This window comes from Chrysemys picta, chromosome 2 (assembly GCF_011386835.1).
Source record: "Chrysemys picta bellii isolate R12L10 chromosome 2, ASM1138683v2, whole genome shotgun sequence".
Classification (NCBI taxonomy): Eukaryota; Metazoa; Chordata; order Testudines; family Emydidae; genus Chrysemys; species Chrysemys picta.
In genome coordinates, this window is record NC_088792.1 from 122,432,998 (window position 1) to 122,457,564 (window position 24,567).

Consider the following 24,567-nt stretch of genomic DNA (forward strand, 5'->3'; position numbering starts at 1 on the left):
ACATGCCACCCTTTGGTGAACTATTATGCAGATATGACAGATCCAGATGGCACCAATGGGTCCCTGAGTCAGACCTTTCCAGTTCTTCAACATCCTTTTAGAAGTGTTGGCACCAGAACTGGATATGGTATTTCAGTGCTGTTTACAGAAGTAATACCACCTCCTACTCCTAAATAATATTCCCCTCTGTACTTCAAGGATAGTGTTAGCCCTCTTAGTAACAGCATTGCCCTGGGATCTCATGACCCCTAGATTATCCACCATGACCCCTGAATCCTATTCAGAGTCACTGTTTTCCAGGATGCAATTCCCTGTCCTGTAAGTGTGACCTATATTCTTTGGGCAGGATGAAGAAAAGATGTTAGCTGTTGTGACACTGAGCGTCACAAGGCCTAATGTGTAGATGACTAGAAGTTACAATTCACAAAGCCTGAGTTAGGCACCTAGGCTCCTTACAAAATGAATGGTGATAGATATGCACCTCAGATTCTGATTCACAAAACCCAGTGCTCTAGGTGGGGAGCTGCCTAAACTAGCCATTGGGAGATGTTGACCAAAGGGGATGTGTGCTAAGCCGTGCCCTTATTGCTGAGCTAGGCAATAAGTCCAGGCTGTGGGGAGGCATCAGTTTACCAGTTTCACCTCATATCACCACTCCACTTAACTCACAGCACTTAGATTTGTTTGTAGTGAAATCAAATATATGGTTATTTAACAAAGCATAGAGATTCAAAGTAGTAGCAAGAAGTAAGTTTGAAACAAAGGCTAGATCAGGGGTTGGCAACCTTCAGCACATGGCCCATCAGGGTAATTCACTGGTGGATCAGAAGCTTGGGTTTCTCAGCTATGAATGCTCTCCTGGAGTTAGGCACCTACAACATTTTAGCAAAAAGCTAAGTAGGGGAGGTGCCCACCTTAGAGCTCAGTGTTTCAAACACTCACCTGGGATGCAGTAAATCAAGGTTCACATTCTCCCCACCCTGCTTTCTTTGCCAAAGTGGGAGAAAGAATTTGAATGGAAATCTCCCACCTGTCAGGTGAATGAGCGCATCCCTGAGCTATGGGATATTCTGATATGTGGCTTCCTTAGCCTCTCCTGTTGAAGCTGTTCCATTGTGGATGCATAATGAAAGAGTGATTAAAGTAGGGGGACTGGACGTGGGGTCTCCCACTTCCCAGGTGGGTGTCCTAGCCACTGGACTACAGAGTCATCCTCAGTGCACAAGCAACCTTAATCTTGACATTTCCTAACATTTGAGCGTTTTACTTTGAAATCTTAAATATGATCTTTTTATGTAATTATTTTGTATAATTACTTACAACTGGGAGAAATTTTTCAGCCAAAACATTTTTCATTGAAAAATGCAGATTCAGGTCAAACAAAGCATTTCAGAATTTGTGTTGATTGTGGTCAATTTTTATTTATTTATTTATTTATTTATTGGAAATGTTGGGCTAGGTTTACAGGGGATGTTGTTGACCTCTTATTCCCAAAAGCCTGGCACCAAGGGCATTCACCTGGGATGTGGGAGACCAGATTCAAACCCCCACTTTAGAGCAGGGATTTGACTCCGGGTCTCCCACATCCCAGGCAAATTCCCTAATCTCCAGGTATTCTGGGGTAAGTCTGTTTCAGTCTCTCCTGTTGAGCTGTTCCACTTTGCATGAAATACTAAATATTCATTGGGCCACAGAGTGAGAATTACTCTAAAACCTGGTGATTAAGGCATTCACCTAGGACAGGGGACTCCAGGCTTCCAATCCCTTCTCTAAGTGAACAGTTAATCAGTTATTCAAAGTGGAACAGCTTCAATAGGAGAGATTGAGAGAGACCCACCCAGAAGGGCCTAATGGTTAGGGCACTCATCTGGCATGTGGGAAACCTGAGTTCAAGTGTCTGCTATATTTCTAATTTCACTTCCCTTCTTAACCAAGATGTTTTTTAACCAAAGTAGCCCTTTTTTATGATTGTAGAATTGTACTTTTGGACTTCTAGTAAAATTGTCTTACACAATTATTTTCATTTTTCTGTTTAATTTTCCCTTCTCAATCAGTTTGGTCATAATTGTTTTAGCTTTGGGAAAATGCTCATTTTAAATATATATAATTGCTAGGGTCTATATTCTGTGTGCACATAATTAATGTAATCAGGTCATAATCAGTTACATAAAACCACTAATTTATGGTTCAGTGATCAATTCATATTTATCTATGAGAAATGAGGACTAATATAGAATTACCTTAAATTGAATTAATAGTTTTTGTGCTACACAATTATCATCTATTATTTTATTAGAAACTGCAAGAATGTTTTACTAGTGGCAGCACGAGACCTGCAGCATATGGCCCCCAGAATGAAATTCCCCAGAATAACACAGGTCTTCTTTCTACACATTACTGGTGGTTGCTTAAGGAGGTGTGTAGGCTCCACTGTTTTCTTATTTGGTGGTCTACAACAGACCTATACCAGTACACCCTTCTTATGCTTTCTTAGTTAGCAGATTGATTCATAAGCACTGCAGGTCCTGTGCTTCTGAGTTGTCAATAAGTCTAAAATAGGTAATGGCATCTTTGATGTAGAATGCCACCCCCAACCCCTGCTGCCTGCTCTTTCCTTCCTAAAGAGGGTGTATCCAGTGATTTTAACATTCCAGTCATGTGAATCCTCCCACCAGGTTTCAGTAATAACAATTTTGCCAAATATCTTCTCATAAATTATTTCCAATTTCTCTCATTTGTTACCTTGTCTTCTGGCACTGTATACAGGCAGTTAAAGAATGTATTCTCTTTACATTTCTTGACACCTTTATTACATTCATGATACCTTGAGTGTGAATTATATGTCTGAGCATACCATGGGAGATGGCCCAATACTCTGCAAAACCAAATAGCCCTATGTTGCAGCACTTACCAAGACAATGATTCACCTCCAGTACCTTCTGCTGTCTGTTCTTGCTTTATGAAATATGAAGGATCTCTCAGAAGATAACCTGTACTTTCTTCTCCTTTACACCCCTTTGAAATCCCTGAGTTTTTTTATAATCTGTGAAATATCAGTGGAGCCATGTTCATGCCAGTATGTACCATACTATTGTATTCATAAATGTGTGCATACAACTGCATGTTCCTAACTTTAAAAATCTCTCCTTAAACATCTTGATAAGTGTATCTTTATTTCTTCACACTCTTCCAAACAGTGTGTATTACAACAAAAGAAATCAAATGAAACAACTACAAAAAACCTCCAACTTAAAGTGTTTAGAGCATCCAAAGACCATAAAATAAAAGTAAAAGGGGTGCATATTTCCATTAGAATTACCAAGCTAATAGCATCATTTATCCTTAAGCACGATTGCACAAAACAATAAAATAATAATTACATAATAAAATAATGTAAAGGAACACAATTCCATCAGTCTTTGTTAAGAAACCAACATATATTTCCCCTTCTTCAGAAATATTTACTTAATATATACAAAAACAACAATAAAAACCAACACAGTTTCCACAGTCTTTGTGTTAGCACAGCAAATGGGAAACATTGCTTCCAATTCATTGCTGACCTATATAGGTACAACAAACCCTTTGGTAGCCCCAGTGCTCTCATATAAACTTCAACATTCCTCTATCATGGAGGGTCAGTCATGAGTGCTTGTGTGGAGACAGTAGTCATTTCTCATGTTTTGTTTTTAATAATGGGATTATTTCCCATTTTTTGATGTACAGAGTGTCCAACCAGTCCGTGCCCCGGTGTATCCAAGGCCCACCACTCTATGATGGGTTAGCTTCTGTTCAGGGAAAACAGAGGAAAGAGAACACAGAAAAATATAGAGTAAAATAAATTGGCCAATGACTTCAAGAATGTAGGATAAGCAGACTCAGGATCCTTAGGTATATCCTGGTCTTGAGCAATTAACCCCTACCTGTTTATCGATTTCTAATTAGTAGCTTCCAGAGAAGAGAACCCACCTGCCTAACGTTGAGCTACTCCACAGCTTCATCACCTTAAGTGGTAGTGGTAAGGACAGGTGCTGTCTTCTGTCTCTTTTTAAATGGCACTCCTCTGTTAGAAGCTTTTAATGATCTATGCCAGTGGTTTTCAACGTGTGATCTGCAGACCTCTGGGGGTCCACAGACTATGGCCAAGGGGTCTGCGAAAGGTTGTTGTTACCATAGAACAGTGGTTTTCAAGCTGGAATCCGCAGACTATGGCTAAGATATCCAAACGGATCTGCACCTTCATTCAACAGTTTTTAGGGGTCTAAAAATAAAATAAGGTTGAAAACCACTGATTGCAGTAAACAAGTCATTTGAAAGGTGACTTTCTTCCTTTTCCTCATCCTGAGAGTATATTTTTCCACTTATGGATAAAAGCAACCAGAAAAAAATCAGGGTCTTCTGGAGTGTGAGTAAACCACCTTATCTCACTATAGAGACACTTTTCTTCATGATGTTTACAGAGAGAACAGAAACTGTAATTAAAGCAGAGGCTGGCCTATCCATTCTATTTCACTGGATTGTAAATGTTCCTCAATGTATCCTGTTTGAGCTGAAAATTCTCATGCCTTGTATCAGTCCCAGACATTTTCCTCCTGAAAACATGAGGAAAATCTCTTTTGCCATTTCTGAGTTCAAGCAGGTAGAAAGAAACACTTTTTCTACTTTAGAAAAGTATTCTGTCTTTTGCACTCAACTCAGAAATGGATGAATTATAAAACATAAAGGAAGATGTACTGATAATTCAAAACCAACTAGCTTCAAATTTAAAAACCATTATTAATATTTGAAAGTGACATTCTGGCATACACAACTTTTTAAGTTATAATTTTTCTGATGTACTTGATGTAGGGATATGTATTAATATAAAAAATTAGTATAGAGATTGTCCATAATTTTAGTAGCACCAGTCTATCCATTTCCACATCTAATTATGGTTTACTTCCCACACAATGGTTCCAGTCCTGAAATATTTTGTTGCTAGTATGCTACTGACCACCATGCATAGTCTCATAGAACTCATGTGGACAACTCATGTTTGTAAACATTACATCCAGTAGTAATGACTTACCAGATCAGTCTCCAAAAGATAATCAGTTTGTAGGCATTAGTTTGTTATGATTTACATATTGTTACTCTGGGGATTCTGACAACATTCCCTCTCCTGCTAACTATATTGATGCAAAGTTAAGGTTGTCATACAGAAGTTCATTTGTCAACATTACCAATATATAGGATTTTTATTGGTTCAACTGTGCAACTTTATGGACTATATACACTGTACTGTACATAGAGTATAATCAAGTTAACATGCTATGGAAACCTTACTTTTTTATATACTGATTTCTGGGCTTCACTTTTCAACCTTAATGTTACAGTAATGTAGTTTTTTCATTAACTGTTCTGCAGCCCCCAGCACCTGGGAACCCTCCTTTAAGAGTTCTGGAGGCAACTATCAGACAAAAGTGTCTGCAGTTGAAAAGTGCTTCCTAAGTCATAAGGCTCATGGGGTCCCAGAGCCAAAATGCAGATACAGAACCTCCACGTGATGGCACTGACTTTGTGTGAGCTTTGGGTGAGGGGCAGTCCCATTGAGGTCAAAAGCTGCCCTCAGTTTAGTGGGTCTTCTTAATATGACAACTGTCTCCCATTTTACTCAATGGGGCTGATGCCACAGGCTACCCTTAGCAAATATAGGATCTGCCTTCCACTGTTCCTAAAGTGCGTGAAACTCAGCTGGCCGTAGGAAAGATGCTGGCCCCTATGCTGTCATGAGTCAGAGGAGAATGCTAGGAGGAGATGAGGAATTGTGATGGTAGTTATCTTTGCTAAGGCAACTGCAACCTCAGTAGCAGTGACAACAATGTGAGATGGTGGCCATTTTGAAAGAGGGCAACTCTTCATAAGTTTATTTGAAGAACCATATTCTTCTGTGGAAAGATGAACTTGAGTTCTAAAGAATTTTTAAAAATCCATAATCTTATTTCCCACCCCCAAAATATCCTTTGTACCATATCTACACTTTGGATTAAATAATGAAAGAATCATTGGGCCCAAAAGAAAACTTCATAATGACTCGGTAGCCTGTGGTTAGCGCATGGCCCTGGGATGTGGGAGACACAGGATCCAGTTCTCCTGCTTTAGTGACTTTTTAATTTATTGTCCACAGTGGAACAGCTTCAGCAGGAGAGACCGAGGGAGTCCTTTATACCAGAATATGCCCTAGCTCAGTAGTTAGGGCACTTGAGTGATAGGTGGAAAGTCTCTGTTCAGATCCTCTCTTTCCGCTTCAGGCAAAGAGAGGGCTTGAACTAGGGGGTCTCCCACATCCCAGGTGACTATCCTAATCCCTAGGCTAAAAGTTGCAGGAGTACTCCCCCTCAGATTCTTGCTAAAACAGCATAGGTTTGCAGCTGAGATGCCCGAGAAGAAATAGGTGTCTCCCTGTAGCCTGCATTTAGATACCCATCTTTAAGAGAGGGATTGGACATAGCACAAACTTCTCAATTTGGCATCTCCTCTTGGCTAGCTTAGATGAGGAGCAGTCTAGGGTGTTGACTTTTACAAATCTCAATTAGAGCAAAACTTCCCTTTAATGAAGGCTCTAGCAGGAAGTAAGCTTGCAACAAATACTGGAGCCGAATACCCTGTTTAGCAGCAAAAGGAAACTTAGTGGTAGGAAAAATCAGGAAAAACTGCATGCATTTGAGAAATGCAGCTTTGAGAAATTCTTCTCCTGGTTTACCCTTGCAAGCCTAGATCATGGCTACATGTGTAGAGCCTAGAGCAAGACTTTAGGAGTGGAGGTAAAGGACCTAGCAGAACACAGAACCGCTCTGGTTGTGTTATGATAATCCTTTAAAGAAAAGCTCTAATTTTGTTATCCATTAGGTCTTTAAGGGAAGTGGTAATCACAGAAAACATGGTCCTATTGACCAGTAAAGGGAATTAGAACCTACCTTAGAGCCAAATTTATTCTTCCACTTTTCCTTAGGATTTTATACAGATTAACATAGGCCTGCGACTGCGTATTCATTCTTCTACTGAGCAACGTGCAGTCACTGCCTCTTCCAAAAAAGTTAAACTGCAGGAAAGAATATCTTTCTTGCTTTGTGTATTCTTATGGGAAACCTTACCAGAGGAAAAATAACAGAAATTTCCCTTCTTGAACTGCCAGAACCCTGTTCACTTTCAGGATAATGTTATCAATATATCCAGAATTGCAAGTTCTAAGTCCTTCTCACAAGCTACATGGCAGAAGAAGAAAAGATGTGTCTCTAACACAGGAGGAAACAGGACACTTCATGGTGTGTGTGTGTGTTAATTTGTTTTATTTTGTTTTAAGAGGCTGTCTTGGCCCTTTTGAAGGGTTTTTTTTTTTTTTTTTTTTTTAAAGAAATCCCTTCAAAGGTTAACCTTATGACTGTGACACAGGCTTGTCCTGTAAGTTCCCCAGTGTGGCAGGCAGAGCTGAGACAGCAGTCTCCCTCCAAGCATTTACCATAGAGCTGATAAGGAACAGTCCAGAGAGTGTACTGTGACTATGAAATCAGCCTCTCATACAAACATGAGCCCCCAGGGGGGGACTAGAACTCTTTGATCAGGCCAAACAGACACAGAAGTTAACAGCAGCTAGTGTGGCATAGCCAGATTCAGGATGATTGGAACCAAGGCCAGGGATGGACAGTGTTGAGGCCAAATAAGCAACATTTTATTCAGGATCATAAAGGTCTCAGGATTGATAAGCACCCCATGAAAGAAGGTACCAGGGTGGCTGGAGTCATCTGTGGCATGACCCGGGTGATATCCATATGTGAGAGGATAAGAGTAAAGTGTTAAATGGCCCTGCCACAGTACCCATGCAGGCTATGGTGTTCTTATCAATACATGGAGAGCTTCTGTTTAAACAAGTATATATTTATATATTACAAAGCACAGCAATGAGAAGTGGCTCTAAGCTTCAGACAGCCAAAGTCTGGTCTGATCCCAGCTATCCAGAACCCTGTTTTTCAAAATGGGGGATGACCTTTGGTTTCTGTAGGCATACCTTACTTCCTTACACAACAGCTACTGCACACGTAGAGTGGATCCCCTTTGGCCGTGGTCCGGCCATATGCCCCACAAGGCCCTATGGCTGGCACTAGTCTTGGTTGTAGCTCCACCCTTCCCTTGACACATCAATCTCTTCTCCACCAATGAGGTGAAGTCAAGAGTTCTCAACCCATCCCACTTAGGGGTACTGAAAGACTGACTCCCAGCCAGCCATGATCTCCCTCAAAGGGAACAGAATCTTACCATTTGGTTAAAGGCATTCTCTGTCCAGGCAGATGCTGGACTGTGCACTGATCCTATAGCCAAACGCATTACTAGGCTACTGGGGCGAGAGAGGGAGAAGAGAAGCAGCAGGTGGCCTGGCACACAAAAGCCCTAGAGTCACCAGGTGTAAATCCCTATCAGAGAGCAGACTGCATGCCATAGCTATAGAAATAGCAAACTGGTTCTGAGAGAGTGCCCCGACTTCTAAGTGAAGAGCCTGGAGTACATCAAATTTTTATCCCATGGTTGCTTCTGTGGTGAATTTGCATATAGTTACCTAGTCATTTCCTCAAACCAGAGGATTTGCTGTGAGAAAACAGGAGTGTTATGCCATTTTATGTTACTGTAAACCTAAACCTCACTGCTTTTCTTAACAGATAGTTCACACTAGGCTTTCTCTCTGTACAATTCTGTTGTGAAGACTGCTTTTTCTTCATCTTATTTGCATATCACCACCTACAGGTGAAATCCTAAAGTCCTGACTTCATGAAAACTCAAAGTCTTCAAGGGGAGATCTGTGCGTGTATGGACTGTAATATATGGCTCTTTAACTGATTAATATCATACAGTTTTTAAAAGTACCAGAAGGAAACAGAAGTGACCAGATAAGCTTTCTTTAATTTTAACACCTCTCTCTTACGCCAGCATCTGGTTTTGATTTGTGGATCCAACAGAATGCCTTTTTTTTTTTTTTTTTAAACTGAACACAGGTGCTACTAGCCAATGAACAAAAGTGCTAATGAGTTTGAGCCTCTATTTAGTCCCTTCACAACTATGGTGATGCTACCTCACTCTTTTATTTTATTGTCTCTTCCTCTCTTACGCGCGCGCACACACACACACACACACAGTCAGTTCTTTTATTTGTTCCCGTACTACATGTACTGGACTGAAGCCACTACCCTATTTCTTTGTAGATTTTTAGATATCCAGGGACAAATTCAATAGTGAGCTAAATGGCAATGTAAGTGGGTAAGGAAACAGTTGTAAATGGTTAGTGGTAAAGTTGTGTAATTTATACTAATTTGGTATCCAGCAGGTGAGTAAAACTACTGCAATTTGTATATAAACAGAGAGAGCAAGGCAAGAGGTTATTAGGAAAAAAGAACTAACAAGAGTGTAAGATAAAACAGTTGTCTTTTCCTATGTGCTTAAATGTTGGAAGGATCAGGGCCAAAGATCAGAGAAATTTTGAGAAAAGTGTATTGAGACTGCAAGAAAGAAATACTTACAAAAGAGTTTTGAACCTATTAATTCACAAATTATTTTATTAGATCCAATATCAGTTTCATCAACCAAATCCACAGAGACAGAATTGTAAAGGTGCTTATAAAAACATTAGTTTTGCAACAATCTTGGGAGAACCTACATACATATTCTCTAAAGGCACACAGTCCCCAACAATCATGAAATAAGTATGCAAATATGACATGAGTTCACCAGGATTCAGAAAAGGTATGGATGTTTATATGGATAACAAGAACGTCCACAATTACAAAAGTAAGGATAAAAGAATAAGTATTCTGGAAGAGATATAAACACTCATGCTTTAGCACATAAGTGGACCTTTGACAGCGATAAGGAAGAAACTTGCTCTATGGGCTGAAGCATCTGTTGCTGACCACTGTCAAAGACAAACTACTGGACTATGATAACTTGTCTGATTTAGTATGGCAATTCCTATGCTCTAAGCAAACATCATCTTGTATAGATGCTAATTAAATATCCAGACTTCAGTAGGAATGTACATGATGAATTGAACAGCTTGTTATTCATAATCAAAATTCTTAGAAAACAATTACAATCATGAAGACAAATGTTTAGATTAGCATCAATTACAATCTTATCACTTAAATTTATTACAAAACAATTTTTGTTTCAATGATTTTTGTAGAAAAGGAGTGCATTAACAGTAGCAATGAAACTGAAGTTATCCATTTTTAAATGTATTTGCTTAAAAACTGAACTTTGAATTAAAGCTTTAGTGTCTATGAGTCAGATCTTGAACGATTTGTGCATGCAGAACTTCCATTTGAAGTACATACTACACACTTCTAAGATTGGGCCCCATATGAATTTAATTTTCCCCCACAAATTTATTTTTAATATTGGTGCTTTATTTCTTACACTAACGAAAGATCAGTAAATAATCACTAATTTTACTCCAAAGATAACCTTAAGCAGCTTTATTAGGAATCTGTCAAGTACCATGAACATTTAAAATGTTATAACATTCAGTAAAATATGTGCAATCTGGAGTGTTATTTGTGCAAAATTATTAGGACCTAGTCTGGCTTGAGATGTAGATGTGCGACTCCACATTGATTTCAATGAGAGCTCTGCTTGACTTTCACATCTCAGGGCAGAATTTGACCTAAACTTACATTTTTGGAATTTAAAATAAGAATCCTTAGCTAATATCTGTTAAAAAGCTACCACTGTAGAATGTTTTAGAAAAATAAAGATTTTAAAGTTACTGGCAGATAGCTTTAGTGCAATTACTTTCACTTCCTTACTTGCACACAGTAGGTTAAAAAAATATAGTCATGTATGAAAAACATAAAACATTTTAGAAACAGTATAGCTGCCAAGTAAAGAGAACAGTGGAAGAGGAGATTTCTGCAGCACAGTATATTCACAGTGCTCGTTCAATAGAGTTCAACACTTAATGTCTTTTAGTGCTCCAGAAAACAAGGTTTACAACTTGTAAACAAGTTACAACTCTTTTCATACAAAAATAGATCAGCTATGTAATTTGTCCACAGATTTCCTAGCTGCTGACTAGAAAGTTAATATTTTCATATTCTGCCATACAGTTGATGACATCTGGATCAACTTCTTTCTTTGAAGAACCATTTTTGGTATTCTGAATTGCTACATGGTCGCAATAATGGTGCTGGATTGCCATTGTAAGAGTTAGATTCGGCTTGTAGGCACTTCTGGGTTTGTACATGGAACAAAGTACCATCCTACAAAAGATGATGGAAAATTATTATTTACAGCACAGTCTTAAGATTAAGAGTTATTCATTAAATTTTACCATATTTGAAATGTTACAGGAAACATCTATAGCTAAACTTATACTTTTCCTTAAAAGCACTGAACTGAATCCAAAGCGCCTGATGCCAAGGTCAAAAACTGCATCTTTTGGGTTTACATGAATGTTGCTTTGCAGCAATGGGGCCCAAGAACCTTAATTTCTTTCTTACTGGCACAAGCTGTGGCTAGAGGAACCTAAGGGTTAAACTGCTCAAGATAGTTAAGACCACAGCAGACTGTGAAGAACTTCAAAAAGATCTCACAAAACTAACTGATTGGGCAACAAAATGGCAAATGAAATGTAATGTGGATAAATGTAAAGTAATGCACATTGGAAAAAATAACGCCAACTATACATACAATATGATGGGGGCTAATTTAGCTACAACTAATCAAGAAAGAAATCTTGGAGTCATCGTGGATAGTTCTCTGAAGACGTCCACGCAGTATGCAGCAGCAGTCAAAAAAGCAAACAGGATGTTAGGAATCATTCAAAAAGGGATAGAGAATAAGACAGAGAATATCTTATTGCCCTTATATAAATCCATGGTACGCCCACATCTTGAATACTGCGTACAGATGTGGTCTCCTCATCTCAAAAAAGATATACTGGCATTAGAAAAGGTTCAGAGGAGGGCAACTAAAATGATTAGGGGTTTGGAACGGGTCCCATATGAGGAGAGATTAAAGAGGCTAGGCCTTTTCAGCTTGGAAAAGAGGAGATTAAGGAGGGATATGATAGAGGTATATAAAATCATGAGTGGTGTGGAGAAAGTGAATAAGGAAAAGTTATTTACTTGTTTCCATAATATAAGAACTAGGGGCTACCAAATGAAATTAATGGGCAGCAGCTTTAAAACAAATAAAAGGAAGTTCTTCTTCACAGAGCGCACTGTCAACCTGTGGAACTCCTTGCGTGAAGAGGTTGTGAAGGCTAGGACTATAACAGGGTTTAAAAGAGAACTAGATAAATTCATGGAGGTTAAGTCCATTAATGGCTATTAGCAAGGATGGATAAGGAATGGTGTCCCTAGCCTCTGTTTGTCAGAAGGTGGAGATGGATGGCAGGAGAACGATCACTTGATCATTACCTGTTAGGTTCACTCTCTCTGGGGCACCTGGCATTGGTTACTGTTGGTAGATAGGATACTGGGATGGATGGACCTTTGGTCTGACCTAGTATAGCCATTCTTATGTTCCCCTCATATGATCTTGCCTGACAAAAATCCTTAGCTTTTTGCTTATTTTGTAAACAGTTTTTACTTCTGTTGGTAGCCTCTATTCCAGGTGTGTCTCTTGCCCAGAATCTTTGTGAAGTTAGATGCCTATTTTGCTTCAGGGTAGTGCAAGCCTTGGATGGATGCAAGGTCTACCAGCTCTTCATACACAGAGTCCCCAAGGAACATCAAGCTGACGCTTAAGGCCTTCTGATTACGGGAGTCTCGAGTTCATCCAAGCGAACCTCAACTCCGTCAGCAATGCCTGCCAAGAAATTAGGTTCCTAGGAAGCTACATATCCAACTGTGGAGAAATCAAAGACCCCTTTCCCAGTCCAGGAGGAGGTTCCAGGACCCAGCTGTTTCTAGGTTAGGCCACAACCTCTCTTGGCTCCAAAAGACAACAAATACCTCAGATGCTAGTGTAGATGCACTGGTTCTGAGTGGAAAACAGGTTTTCCTGGTGCTCTGCCTCTTTGCCACCAGTAACGGACTACTTGTTAGATCTTAAAAATCAAGGACTCTGACATCCATCAGTGTCAACAAATCTGCAATTTTGGCCTATTCCCCCTCCTGTTGAAGGTTTTTCCATCTTCAGTCCATGGTATCCAGGTTCCTGAAAGGATTGACCAATATCTACTAGTTTAAGTCCCAGTGCCAACACAGGACTTAAACTTAATTCTGATCAGGCTGCTGGGGTGAATTGCATGCTTTGATGCCTTGACCCACCACTTACTGTTTTACAAAAACAAAGCAGTACTAAAACATTATCCTAAGTTCCTCCCAAAGTTGGTGTCAGAGTTCCACTATGATGTTAGCTTGAGCAGACAGGATTTACAGTACTTATGTTACTCTTCTGCCCATCTTCCATCTGGGTTGCACTGCTTACTGGTCTCTCATGAGTGGAAATATGAAGAGGTCCTCAAAAGAAGAGAAGTTACTTACGAGGTACTGTGTATTTTTAAGGGGTGCTTCTGCATATTCACACTCTCTACCTACCTCCCCCTCTCCCTCAGAATTCTTACACATTTCTGGATTCTGGGGTTCAGAAGAAAAGGACTAAGACTTGCACTTCCCTTATCTAGCTTTAAGTCCCCAAACATTTGATGCCATGAAGCGATGCTTGTACATGGAAGACTGCAGAGCAGGCACCTTCAATCTCATGAGTGTGAATATGTAGAGGCATCCCTCAAAGAACCATAATTACTGGTAAATACCCTCTTTCTAAGGTATGCTAGTTCAATTAAAAGAATGGACCAAATCCTGCATTATGATAGCATGCACAACTACCATAGATTTCCATGGTAGTTATGTGTAATTTGAAGGCAGAATTTATCTTAAAGAAACTTATTTCAACAGCTGTGAATTTAGGTTTAGATGAGCATGGTATAAGTGCCCGAAGAAATTACTGACCCCTAGACACAACTCCATGTACCTCAAAGAACACATTCAAATGTTCACCATTCCCCATAGGTGTCTTGAAAGTTGGCCAAGATATATACAACCAAATCCTATAGATAAACACCTTGGGACATTACTCCACTGAGTTAGTGAAATTGTGCCTGTTTTCAGTTGTTAGACATCCACTTGTTTGGATATGCTAGAATCTGGGCAAACTTTCTTCATTAGATATGACCTAACTAAAACAAGGAGATTTGGAAGTGAGAATATTTACTGCCTATAAAATTGGAGTTCTCCTAATAATCTGTCAAAAGATGCTTCTTTTGTTTTTATATTACAGATCACACTATTTTGAAAATAGAAAAAAGCAAATTTATAGTGCACACCTATATGATATCATTAGAGCATGTATTATACAACTTAAAATATATGCCCTTAAACAGATCTCTTTAGAAAGGGAATTAAAGAAAAAAAATCTATATAATTGCTCCCATTACTACCTACTTTCCTCTTATAAACAGCCTGATCCTGCAAGCCTGTGTTTGGTGCTCCCACTGGCTTCAGTAAGAGTTTCTGCAAGCAGATTGGGTTCTAAGTGGAATTTTTCATACATATAATGAACTAGGTCTCACAGAGGGCTTGTCTACACAGTAGGGTAATGCACACCAGCATGTGTACATTGATTTGCTCTGTATAGACCCTGCTGGTGTGCACTAAAGGTTCCCTACTGCACTTTAAGGTAGTACCGTTTCAATGGCAGTAAATTACTTTGGCATGCACCAACAGTATCTACACAGAGCAGTTAATGCACAACATGCTAGTGCACTTTAGAAATCACAGCTATGTAAATGTGTGTTACCCCGTCATGTAGACAAGCCCAGGGATGAACTATTAACTCTCATAACACATTACAAGAAAAATGTAATTATCATTGACAGCATAAAATGTGTGGGCCAAATCCAGAGGTCCTTTTTTTAGTTTATACTCATTATTTACTTAGGGCCTGATTTAAAATCCATTGGATGTGCCCTGCATCAAAATGTGCCTGTTCACCATCGTAACCTCTGGCAGTGTAATGTATGGATATTTGACAAATATTGGGAGTCAATCTTCCCACCGACTTCAATGAGTTTTGGATCAGGCCTCAGGTCTTTAAATCAGGCAATTACCATCAGTTTCAATACATGTCACAATATTAAACGGTATGATTGTACATTATTACCAGCATCTAAAGTATACATGTCAGAACATAATACTGAACCTAATAACATCCACACACAAGACCATTATGTTGTCTAATGGCTAAAGTTTCTCATGATGAATAACCAACATCACAAACATAAATATCTAGGGAAACAACATTTAAGTTCTGTTGAAAAACAATACAGCTACTTCACAGCCGCTTATAAAATGCATCATCTTTAGCCAACACATGTAACAAACATCATAAACAAAAATGCAACAAACAACCTAATTCTGCTCCTGTAGCGACTGCAGCCTCATCTCTTCTTCATTCTGTTCCTTTCATTTTTTTAGAGAATGATTCTTCAAACTCTGATTCACAACATTAAGGATTCCCATAATTATGCCTCTACATGGCAAAATGCATTTCCCCCCCCTCTCTAAGTTTTTCCTAAATGCTTTTTTAATGACAGACTATGACCTCTGTCATCAATCTCTGATAAATTAGTGCAATTTTACAGTTTCATATCAATTCTATCCTCCCATTTACCTCTGTCCAACCTTTTTCCCTAAAAGAGCATATGAACTTTCCATACTACAGCTGGAGATTCTCAGTTTTGGATGCACAAAACATCACATGGGGGCATATGACAAATGGCAGCATTCTAATTCCTCTCCTAACCTGTTCAAAAAGGCTTGTGCATGCTTCACTGGAGAATGGAAGGAACAATGTAAACCATAATTTCCATCAGCTAACTGCAGACCCCACAAAAGAGTCTAAATGCAAAAAAGAACCCAGCCTTAATTATAGCATTATTGCTGCCCTGTCACACTACATTATTCAGTTGGGTAATTTTTTCAGTAACAATTCCCAGTACAAATGTATTATTATCGGTATTTGTCGTAGGAGATCATCTGAAGCTCAAAAAGGGAAGTTAGGTAGGAAGGGATAGATTTATAGAAAGCCATGAAGGTGGTGACTGGTAGTTTAAATCTAATGCAACAGAAGATGGGGAGCTAGTGTAGGGATTCAAAGGAAGTGATGTGATCAACAGCCATGGGAGAGGATTTCAGTGGCTCAAAATCAATACATTAGTCTTAAAAATTAATGCTTCTGAATGCACTGAACTCGGAAGTATTTCAAATCACATTTTTTCAAATCTTGCTTTTTCTGAAGTGTCTGGGATCCATTCAATGTGTCATCTTAGGATACATCTATACTGCACACTCCTTATGGCAGCACATAGAGTACATACACTATACACACCTCTAGCATGGGTATAAATAGCAGTGTAGACAGTAAGGCACTGCTTAGGTAAGTAAAAACACACCTGAACCCTGTGGGTATGTACCCTACACAGCTCTCTATATGGCCAAGCAGTCCCTTCCCTGTCTACATTGCAATTTTTAGCAATGTAGTGTCCCAGTGGGAGCCTTTTTCCACTGCGGGGAAAGGCTCTGGCAGTGGGGATAGCAGCACATCAAAATGTGCCCTCCTTTGGGCTAAAAGTGAAAAGTGGGGTGGTGGCACCATTTTGATTGACTCCCAATACTTGTTAAAATATCCATACATTACACTGCCAGAGGTTACGATGGTGAACAGGCACATTTTGATGCAGGGCACATTTTGATGTGATGGGGAAGGCAGAAGGGACTGTATGAGAAGGGGGCTGAGGGCTTGGGGGAAGGAGGAGGTTATGGGGCATTGTAGATCGGAGGGGGGATATTAAGGGGCTGTGAGCTATGGGGTATGTGTGACAGCTGGGGTAGCAGGTATGGTTCCTGGACAGCAGGATGTGGGAGGTATATATTGCTGGATAAAAGGATTGTGGGGGTAACAGGGACCATGGGGTGGCAGGGCAGCCTTGGGATACGCAGAGGTTGGAGGAAGTAGGTATGGCAGCAGGAGATGCTGTGGCTATGGGCAAACAGAGGATAATATGAGTGATGTACAGGGGGATGTGAGTATGTGTTTGAATGTAAAGGGAAAGGGATTTGGGACAGGAGAGGGCAGAGAAGAATGGTAGGCAAGTGAGTGGACAAGGATAGTGGGGACTTCAATGAGTGAGGCATAAGGTCTATGGAGGCAGCAGGGAGCATGGAATTGGAAAGGAAGTCTTGGGACACAGAGAGATAGGGATAGAATGGCAGGAACAGCAACAGGTAGTGGTGTGGGTAGAGGCGGAGGCATTGCTGTGATGGGCGATGGGACTGGGAGACAGTGGTATGGTGAAAGGAAGACGGGGAGACAAGGGATGTGAGGAGACAAGCTGGGGTGTGTGTGTGTGTGTGTAGGAGCAAAGAGACTATGGCGGGAGATAGATGAGTGAGGGTGAGGTGGCACAAGCACCTGAAATACTCTGAGTTGAAGGTACCAAGACAGGAATGCCAGAGGTGCTGAGTGACCCTACAATCAGGCACCATCAGCACAGAGGGACTGGACTCATTCCACAGCCCATTTTCCCAAGACTCTTTCCCCCACACATATCAGCACTCACCCTGCTCCCTCCCTCATTGCCATACCACGACTCTTCAGCCAAAAATGGGCCATTTAAGAATTTTTTTTCTGAGTCTCACCTGTTTTGTACTCACATAGTAAGAAAATTATGATTTTTTGTGATTTGAAAATGGACTCGCTTCCAGATGCTAGCACCACATAAGAGGTAGGCTACTTTTACAATTAATGGCATAATTTTGGATTGATAAGACAATTCATCATAATGGTTTCTATCTAAAAGCTCTGGATGTAACACCCCAACCCATGTTCTGGGTTTGTGCTGCTTGCATGATGACCAGAAACAATAAAGTTTAAAAACTGACACGCTTACCTCTCTGAAAACAAATTTCTGATTTTCAGGAATATTTTGAACATTGTCTTGACACAAGTACATTGTCAAATAGTCAGTCCCGGAATCAACTGCTGCACAGGCTTCAGGCTGCCGGGTGTTGTAACGTATTTCATTATGAGATGTATATTCGAAAAACTGCCAATCCCAGACAGGAAACAAAGGACATTAATGTTACATGTGCAGTATGCAAACAAAAAGTATTTTATTAGAAAAAAGGATGCAGTAAAGGTAAACATTTCCATCTATCAGTGTGCTAATATGGTCACTTAGAGTTGCCTGTTCATTTAGAGTTGGAGAGAAATTCTGTTGAGAGTTTTCATTCCAGGAGTCTTGACTACTCGTACTTACTTTACTTTCTATGTGAAAGTAATCCTGCAGCAGTATTATCACCACATATTGTTTCTGGTAGCACCCACAATGTGCTAAATGCTGTACAAACATGAAAGAAAGCAGAGTTCCTTATACTGAAAAAGTTACAAAGCTTATAGGTTGATTTAAAAGTTTGATTGTAATGCAATAGTTTTTAATCTATATCATCACTACAGTGGGATGGAGACTAGTTTATAGATTGACACTAGGCCTCCATAATTTTAGTGTCACAAATAATGTCATTTTTAATTAAGGAGGTTGTTGTTCATTGAAACTTTAAAATGTTCAGTTTAATCAAAAACTTGTTTACAATTACAGTTTACAGTATGCAAGATGAAGTGCATTTCACTACGTCAATTTTCAGAATGATATTCTCAGAAAAATTAGGTACAGCTTCTTTTAAACATAAATAGGATTTTAAGGAAGTTGTGTGGCATTGGTTATTGTATGATACTCTACAATCCAGTTTTGGTTGCATTCCTGGGCATCTCACGCCATTAAGGCTGAAAATGCTGTAATGGTAATAATTGGGGTAATAGAAATTTGATAGTAATTCTAGCAAAACCAGACTTTTTTCCTGCTTTTCCTGGAGCTACAGTGATATTTATCATGGATTTTTGCCAAAATTTGGACTTCATCAGAGGGTATGGGCAAAGTTTAAATAGTTATTTGTATTTAGCATGCTTGTAAATCATCTTGAGCACTATTATGCATGGATGTGAGGGATGTTTAAATTGTTTTAGGGGGACTAAGTTATACTTACTATTGTAAGACAAGAGACTTATCCACCCCAGAAAATATCGTACACATTGTTATCAGTGCAGCTGTCCCAGTGTTAAAAACAGTTTAACTGACAGCATAGAAGAGAAAACCATTTGCAAAACAGTTTTAAGAAGTATGACTGAGGCTTTATGGAAACAAATATAGCTAAAACAATTGAAAACTACCCCACTCCTGGAGGATTTAGGCTGCAGCAAGCCAGTGCGCCTGCGCAGATGTGCAGCCAATTAGGGAAGGGCTTATTGGGAGCCAATCAGGGCCCAGATTGGAGGCAGCCAATCAGGGCCAGGCTCAGCCCTGTAAAAATGCTGCTCAGGGAAAGAGCAGTCAGTCTGTCCCAGGCCTTTGAGAGGGGAAGGTCTGTCTCCATAGGGGGAGACTAGCACCTGGGACAGGGCAGTGCTGAGCAGGCCTGGGGGAGCAGAAGAGTACTCCAGACTGCAGGCCCTGAGGGGAAGGGCCTAGCTGGTGCGAGGGGTTGAAGGGGAAGTGGCCCAGGGATGTGGACAGATGGAGGGGAGAGAAGGACAGTGAGGCTGCTGCCAGAGGGTCCCTGGGCCGGGATCCAGAGTAGAGGGCGGGCCTGGGTTTCCCCCCTTGCAGTACCACTAGCCATAGGGAGCGGCCATTATAGACTATGCCAGATCCCTGACAAGAGGGTGTGGTTGGACACGATAGCTGGAGTGTAGCACTGCTGCTCACCCTCCCTCCCCCACCCCCAGAAGGGGGTGTGGATGGACTGAGGGGCATTGCTGGGGGTCCTGAAGAGGACGCCACGAGCTGGAGAGCGACGCGGGTTCAGATGCCAACCAAGGGAGAGACAATGGGTGGGACACCACCAGAAGAAGGCGCTCCACTGAACTGAGCTAATTCCCGAGACGAGCAATAGGAGGTGCCAGGTGGTGAGTCCCAACTCCATTACAAGCACCCGATGTTAATATGTACAAAATATTCTAGTGTAGAAAGGTCAAGGTAAGTAATTTAAAAATACTTTTAAAAAGCCACTATAAAGAACTGTTGGAGGACCACATTTTAAAGATCACATAAGCTTCCAGAAGCCACATTGTAAGAGCCTAACTCTTTGTAACTAACTAAATAAAAAAAATAAATATATGGAGATATACCTATCTCATAGAACTGGAAGGGACCTCAAAAGGTCATAGAGTCCAGCCCCCTGCCTTTACTAGCAGGACCAAGTATTGATTTTTTGCCCCAGATCCCTAAGTGGCCCCCTCAAGGATTGAACTCACAACCCTGGGTTTAGCAGGCCAATGCTCAAACAACTGAGAATGAAATTTCTGTTCTGTGGGAAATGCTGACTTAAAAAAGAATTGGAACGAAATGTTGAATTTTCTTATGGAATGAAAACTTCTCATTTGAAACCACAGAAGCATTTCATTTTGAGAATGCTGAAACATTAAAAAATAAAATATTAAATATATAATTTTAAAATTATATATTAACAAAATGAACTCAAATAATACTGAAACAAAACATTGACATTATTGAAATAATTCATCCTTCCATAACATTTTCTTGAAATCTACACGTTCCAATGAGATGTCTCAATTTTCACAGAACTGCATTTTCTGATGCTAAACTGTTCCACTGAAATTTTCAACGAGCTCTACTTGCAACATGGCTCACACCACTTTTTAAAGAAAGTATCAACCATCTCAATTTTATGAATAATAGAAATATCAATAGTCATAATTAGCACATCACACATTCCCATGCAGGATAGTCAGGTTATATTTCTTGATTTTATTTCTTATTCCTCATGTTGAGCACACCTTGCTGGGGAGGGACTACATCACAGTCCAAACTAGCCTTTGTAGCAGCACAAGGAGATGTGTTTAATACATTCTATAGAGCCAACACTCCCTATCAGTGTGGAACTGAGGGTATGTCTGCACTACAGCCCTAAGTTGACCTATGTTAGGTTGACTTACAGTAATTATTGTGGTGGTTGATGTCCACACTAACCTCCTTCTGTCGGTGGTGTGCACCCTCGCCAGGGGCACTTCCATTGACTGAAGAGTGGCAGTGTGGAGGGCTGAAAGTCAGGGCTCTTAGCTCCCTGCCAGAAGCCCAGCAGTCCCCCCTGGCTGTCAGCTCCTAGTTGGGAGTGGGGGCCAGCCACCTCGGCTTCTCAGCTCTGAGTGGGAAGACTCCAGGCAGCAGCCCAGTGGGGAGCTGGGGGTAGCAGGGTTCTAGCTACCTGGCTTGTCAATTTCACGGCTTCTGGAGCCATGAAATTGACAAGCTAGCCAACAGCCAATGGAAGTAACAGTGTCTACACAGACACTGCATCACCCTAACTACACTGACATAAGCACTATGCCTCTCATGGAGGTGGAGTTATGATGTCATTGTAGTAGGGCACTAACACTGGTGGGACAAGGTGGTCGTGTGTACACTTACATCATTAGGTCAACATAAGCTGCCTTATGTTCCCTTCTCAGGGACCTGCTCACAAAACCAGGAGGCTTTTACATTTCACCCCTCCATTCCCCATTTGTCTAAAAATGATTAGTTGTGAAACAGTAACATCCCTGTGATGAGCGCTCTGTGAACCAGCCTCCTCCATGGCCACAATGTCATCTTAGCTCCAATGGTGATCCTTAGAAATTTTATTCTATCATGGGGGACCCATAATCATAGAATTCTGGAAGGGACCTCAAGAGATCTCCTAGTCCAGTCCCCTGCACTCATGGCAAGACTAAATATTATCTAGACCATCCTTGACAGGTGCTTCTCTAACCTGTTTTTAAAAATCTCCAACCTCCTTAGGCAACTTATTCAGTGCTTAACTATCCTGAAAGTTAGGAAGTTTTCCCTAATGTTCAAGTCTAAACCTCTCTTGCTGCAAATTAAGCCCATTGCTTCTTGTCCTATTCTCAGAGGTTAAACATTTTTTCTCCCTCTTCCTTGTATCAACCTCAGTCGTCTTTTCTCCAGACTGAACAAACGCAGTTTTTTCAATCTTCCCTCATAGGTCATGTTTTCTAGATCTTTAATAATTTTTGTTGCTCTTATCTGGACTTTCTCCAATTCAGCCACATCTTTCCTGAAATCTTGTGTCCAGAACTGGACAGAAAACTCCAGCTGAGCCTAATCAGTGCGAGCTCTCACCACTGATTCTTAACCATACTGAGAAAGGCACTGGACTTTTGAGGGTTTGAACACTAAGGCCAGCTACAACCAGTCACTGACAACTTCCCAGACTTGAAGTGGTGTTCAGCCTGCTTTCAGATTTGCATCCAAGCAGATTTGGCTCCTACCACTCCAAACAATAATGGATTAGCTATTGCAGCCAACACTGGCCTCACCTTCTTTCCCCAACGAGTCCAAATATCTTCCTTCTATATCCCACTCAGACTGATGCCACCCTTCTTATAACTTTTAGCCCAGTAGTTAGGGTAATTACTTGGAATGTGGGAAATCTGGGTTCAATTTCCCCCTCTGGCTGCTTGGAAAAGAGATTTGAACTTGGAACTCCCATGTTGCAGAAGAGTGTCCTAGCCACAGGTCTATGGGATATTCTGGAGGGGACTCCTAATCTCCTCTGTTAATGCTGTTCCATTTTTATAAATTAAGTAGTCATTGGAGCAAGGACTCGAACTTGGGAGTCCCACACCCTTGTGCAACATTAGCAAATTCTGGTGACATCTTCTGTGAGTGCCCCCATGTTTTGGAGCAGGGCATTGAAATTTGGCAGGGGGTGGCCTGTCTGTCAGGGATGTGCCTTTTACTGTTCCTGTTGACTGCATAGGAAGACTGGGAGCCAGGGGTGGGGGGAGTGTTATATTGTGATATCTTCACAATAGAATGGGAGTTAATTTTCTATTTCTAATAAAAAAAAATTGCAAATTGTCATCCTGTCACAACCTTTTAAAAGCAGGAAAATAAATAGTTCTCTATTGGTTTTGCCCTTGTACCCTGATTTTTTTTTTCTATTGGAACAAAGCTGAAATTCATGTTTTTGTTGAAAAACTTTCATTAGAATATGAAAATAGCCTAAAAAGGAACAGAAACCCCTGAGTATAAAATTACTGGATGAGTGCCTTTTGGAGTTCATCCATTCCTATGGGTGTGATTAGCTCCGATGTCAATCCATGGAAGTAGTCACTTCTTCCTAACAAGAAGCTAGGTGACTAAATTATCTGTTTATCTATTTCATTAATCATCTCACTGAACTACTCATTTGAAACAGCGTGTTGGGGGAGGAGGACTGAATTGTGGAACAAGGAAAGGATGACATTTAGTGTGCTTAAAATCTAAGATATGCCTAACCTCACCCAAATCCCTTGGCTTTATGATGTATAACTACACCCCCACCCTTCATCTGTCTTTGTCTTCAGGGCAGGGACTGTTTCCTGTGTTTAGACAGTACCCACACATTTTGGCCTTTGCTGCAATCTAAACAACCAATACTATTAAATACTAACACTGATAATACAGCTACTAATACATCTTACTGCCATATGATAAATCATGGCAGGAATAACTTTGTTCTCAATTAAATTCAATGGAAGCTTGGAATACCCTTTTCCCCCCCAAAAAGAAGGTAAAATGGATTCTGTATTGAAAGTTTCCCTTTGAAGATAGCTTTGCTCACACCCCTTTATATTTTAAGTTTCTTCATAGTCTGACAGTTTCCAGAAGTTTACAAAGGTGACTGGTAAACTGCATGACCCTCCTCAACTCTGGTGCTCCTCTGAAACTCTTCATCCTTGTCCCTGTTCACCTCCCCAAACCCAGTCACCTGCCCAAGTTTTCTAGTCCCTCCTGCCATACACTTACACTCCTCTGCCTCTCAACCACACACCTAGATATTTGACCACCCACTATGGGCACGCCGTACCTCCTCAGTCCTGGAAGGAACCAGAAGACATACGAGGATGGTACACCAATACATCAGAAAGAGTGCTGGCATGTGGAGGCACCAATCAGTCCTCAGAGTTATGTGAAACCCCAGCATTAAAAGGCTACTTACTCAAATATCTTAAGTTATTACAGTCCTGGAGCCCTGCAACACTTTCAGAAGGTTAAGATCTCATGACTGTATGTAGATTAAAATTGTACACAAAACTAAAGCCATTTTTCTACTTGGTATTTCAAACCATGAGAAGTATGGTGAGGCTAACAGGCTTCAAACCAAGAATGCAAAAACCAAAGCTGAGAGAGGATCAGATTCTAAGGGAGTTTAGAAGAAACACCTTTACCCAGGAAGGCAATTAATATGTATATATTTTAAAAAGTTAGACAAGTATTCTAATGAGAACACATTTTAAAAGGTACAATTGCTTGACAGATGTGGGGAGACTTTGATGGGTCAACATGGCCTAGTTATCTTCCAAATGCAACTTAGAACTCTGAAAACCTGACTTCAGTTTTCTATGGGGCACAAGAAA

At 40.5% G+C, this 24,567-nt stretch overlaps 1 protein-coding gene across 1 annotated transcript in view; it reads right to left on the reverse strand.

Annotated features, from left to right (window-relative positions):
• Positions 1–9,552: 9,552 nt before the first annotated feature.
• The window catches only part of GALNT12 (polypeptide N-acetylgalactosaminyltransferase 12), a 95,398-nt gene continuing 80,383 nt past the window's right edge, over positions 9,553–24,567 (reverse strand). Inside the window, exons 9-10 of the mRNA XM_065584147.1 lie at positions 17,981–18,136; positions 9,553–11,282 (exon numbers count right to left, since the gene is read on the reverse strand). Coding sequence (XP_065440219.1) covers positions 11,145–11,282; positions 17,981–18,136 — 294 coding nt within the window. The 3' untranslated portion in view covers positions 9,553–11,144. The remainder of the gene's footprint in view (positions 11,283–17,980; positions 18,137–24,567) is intronic.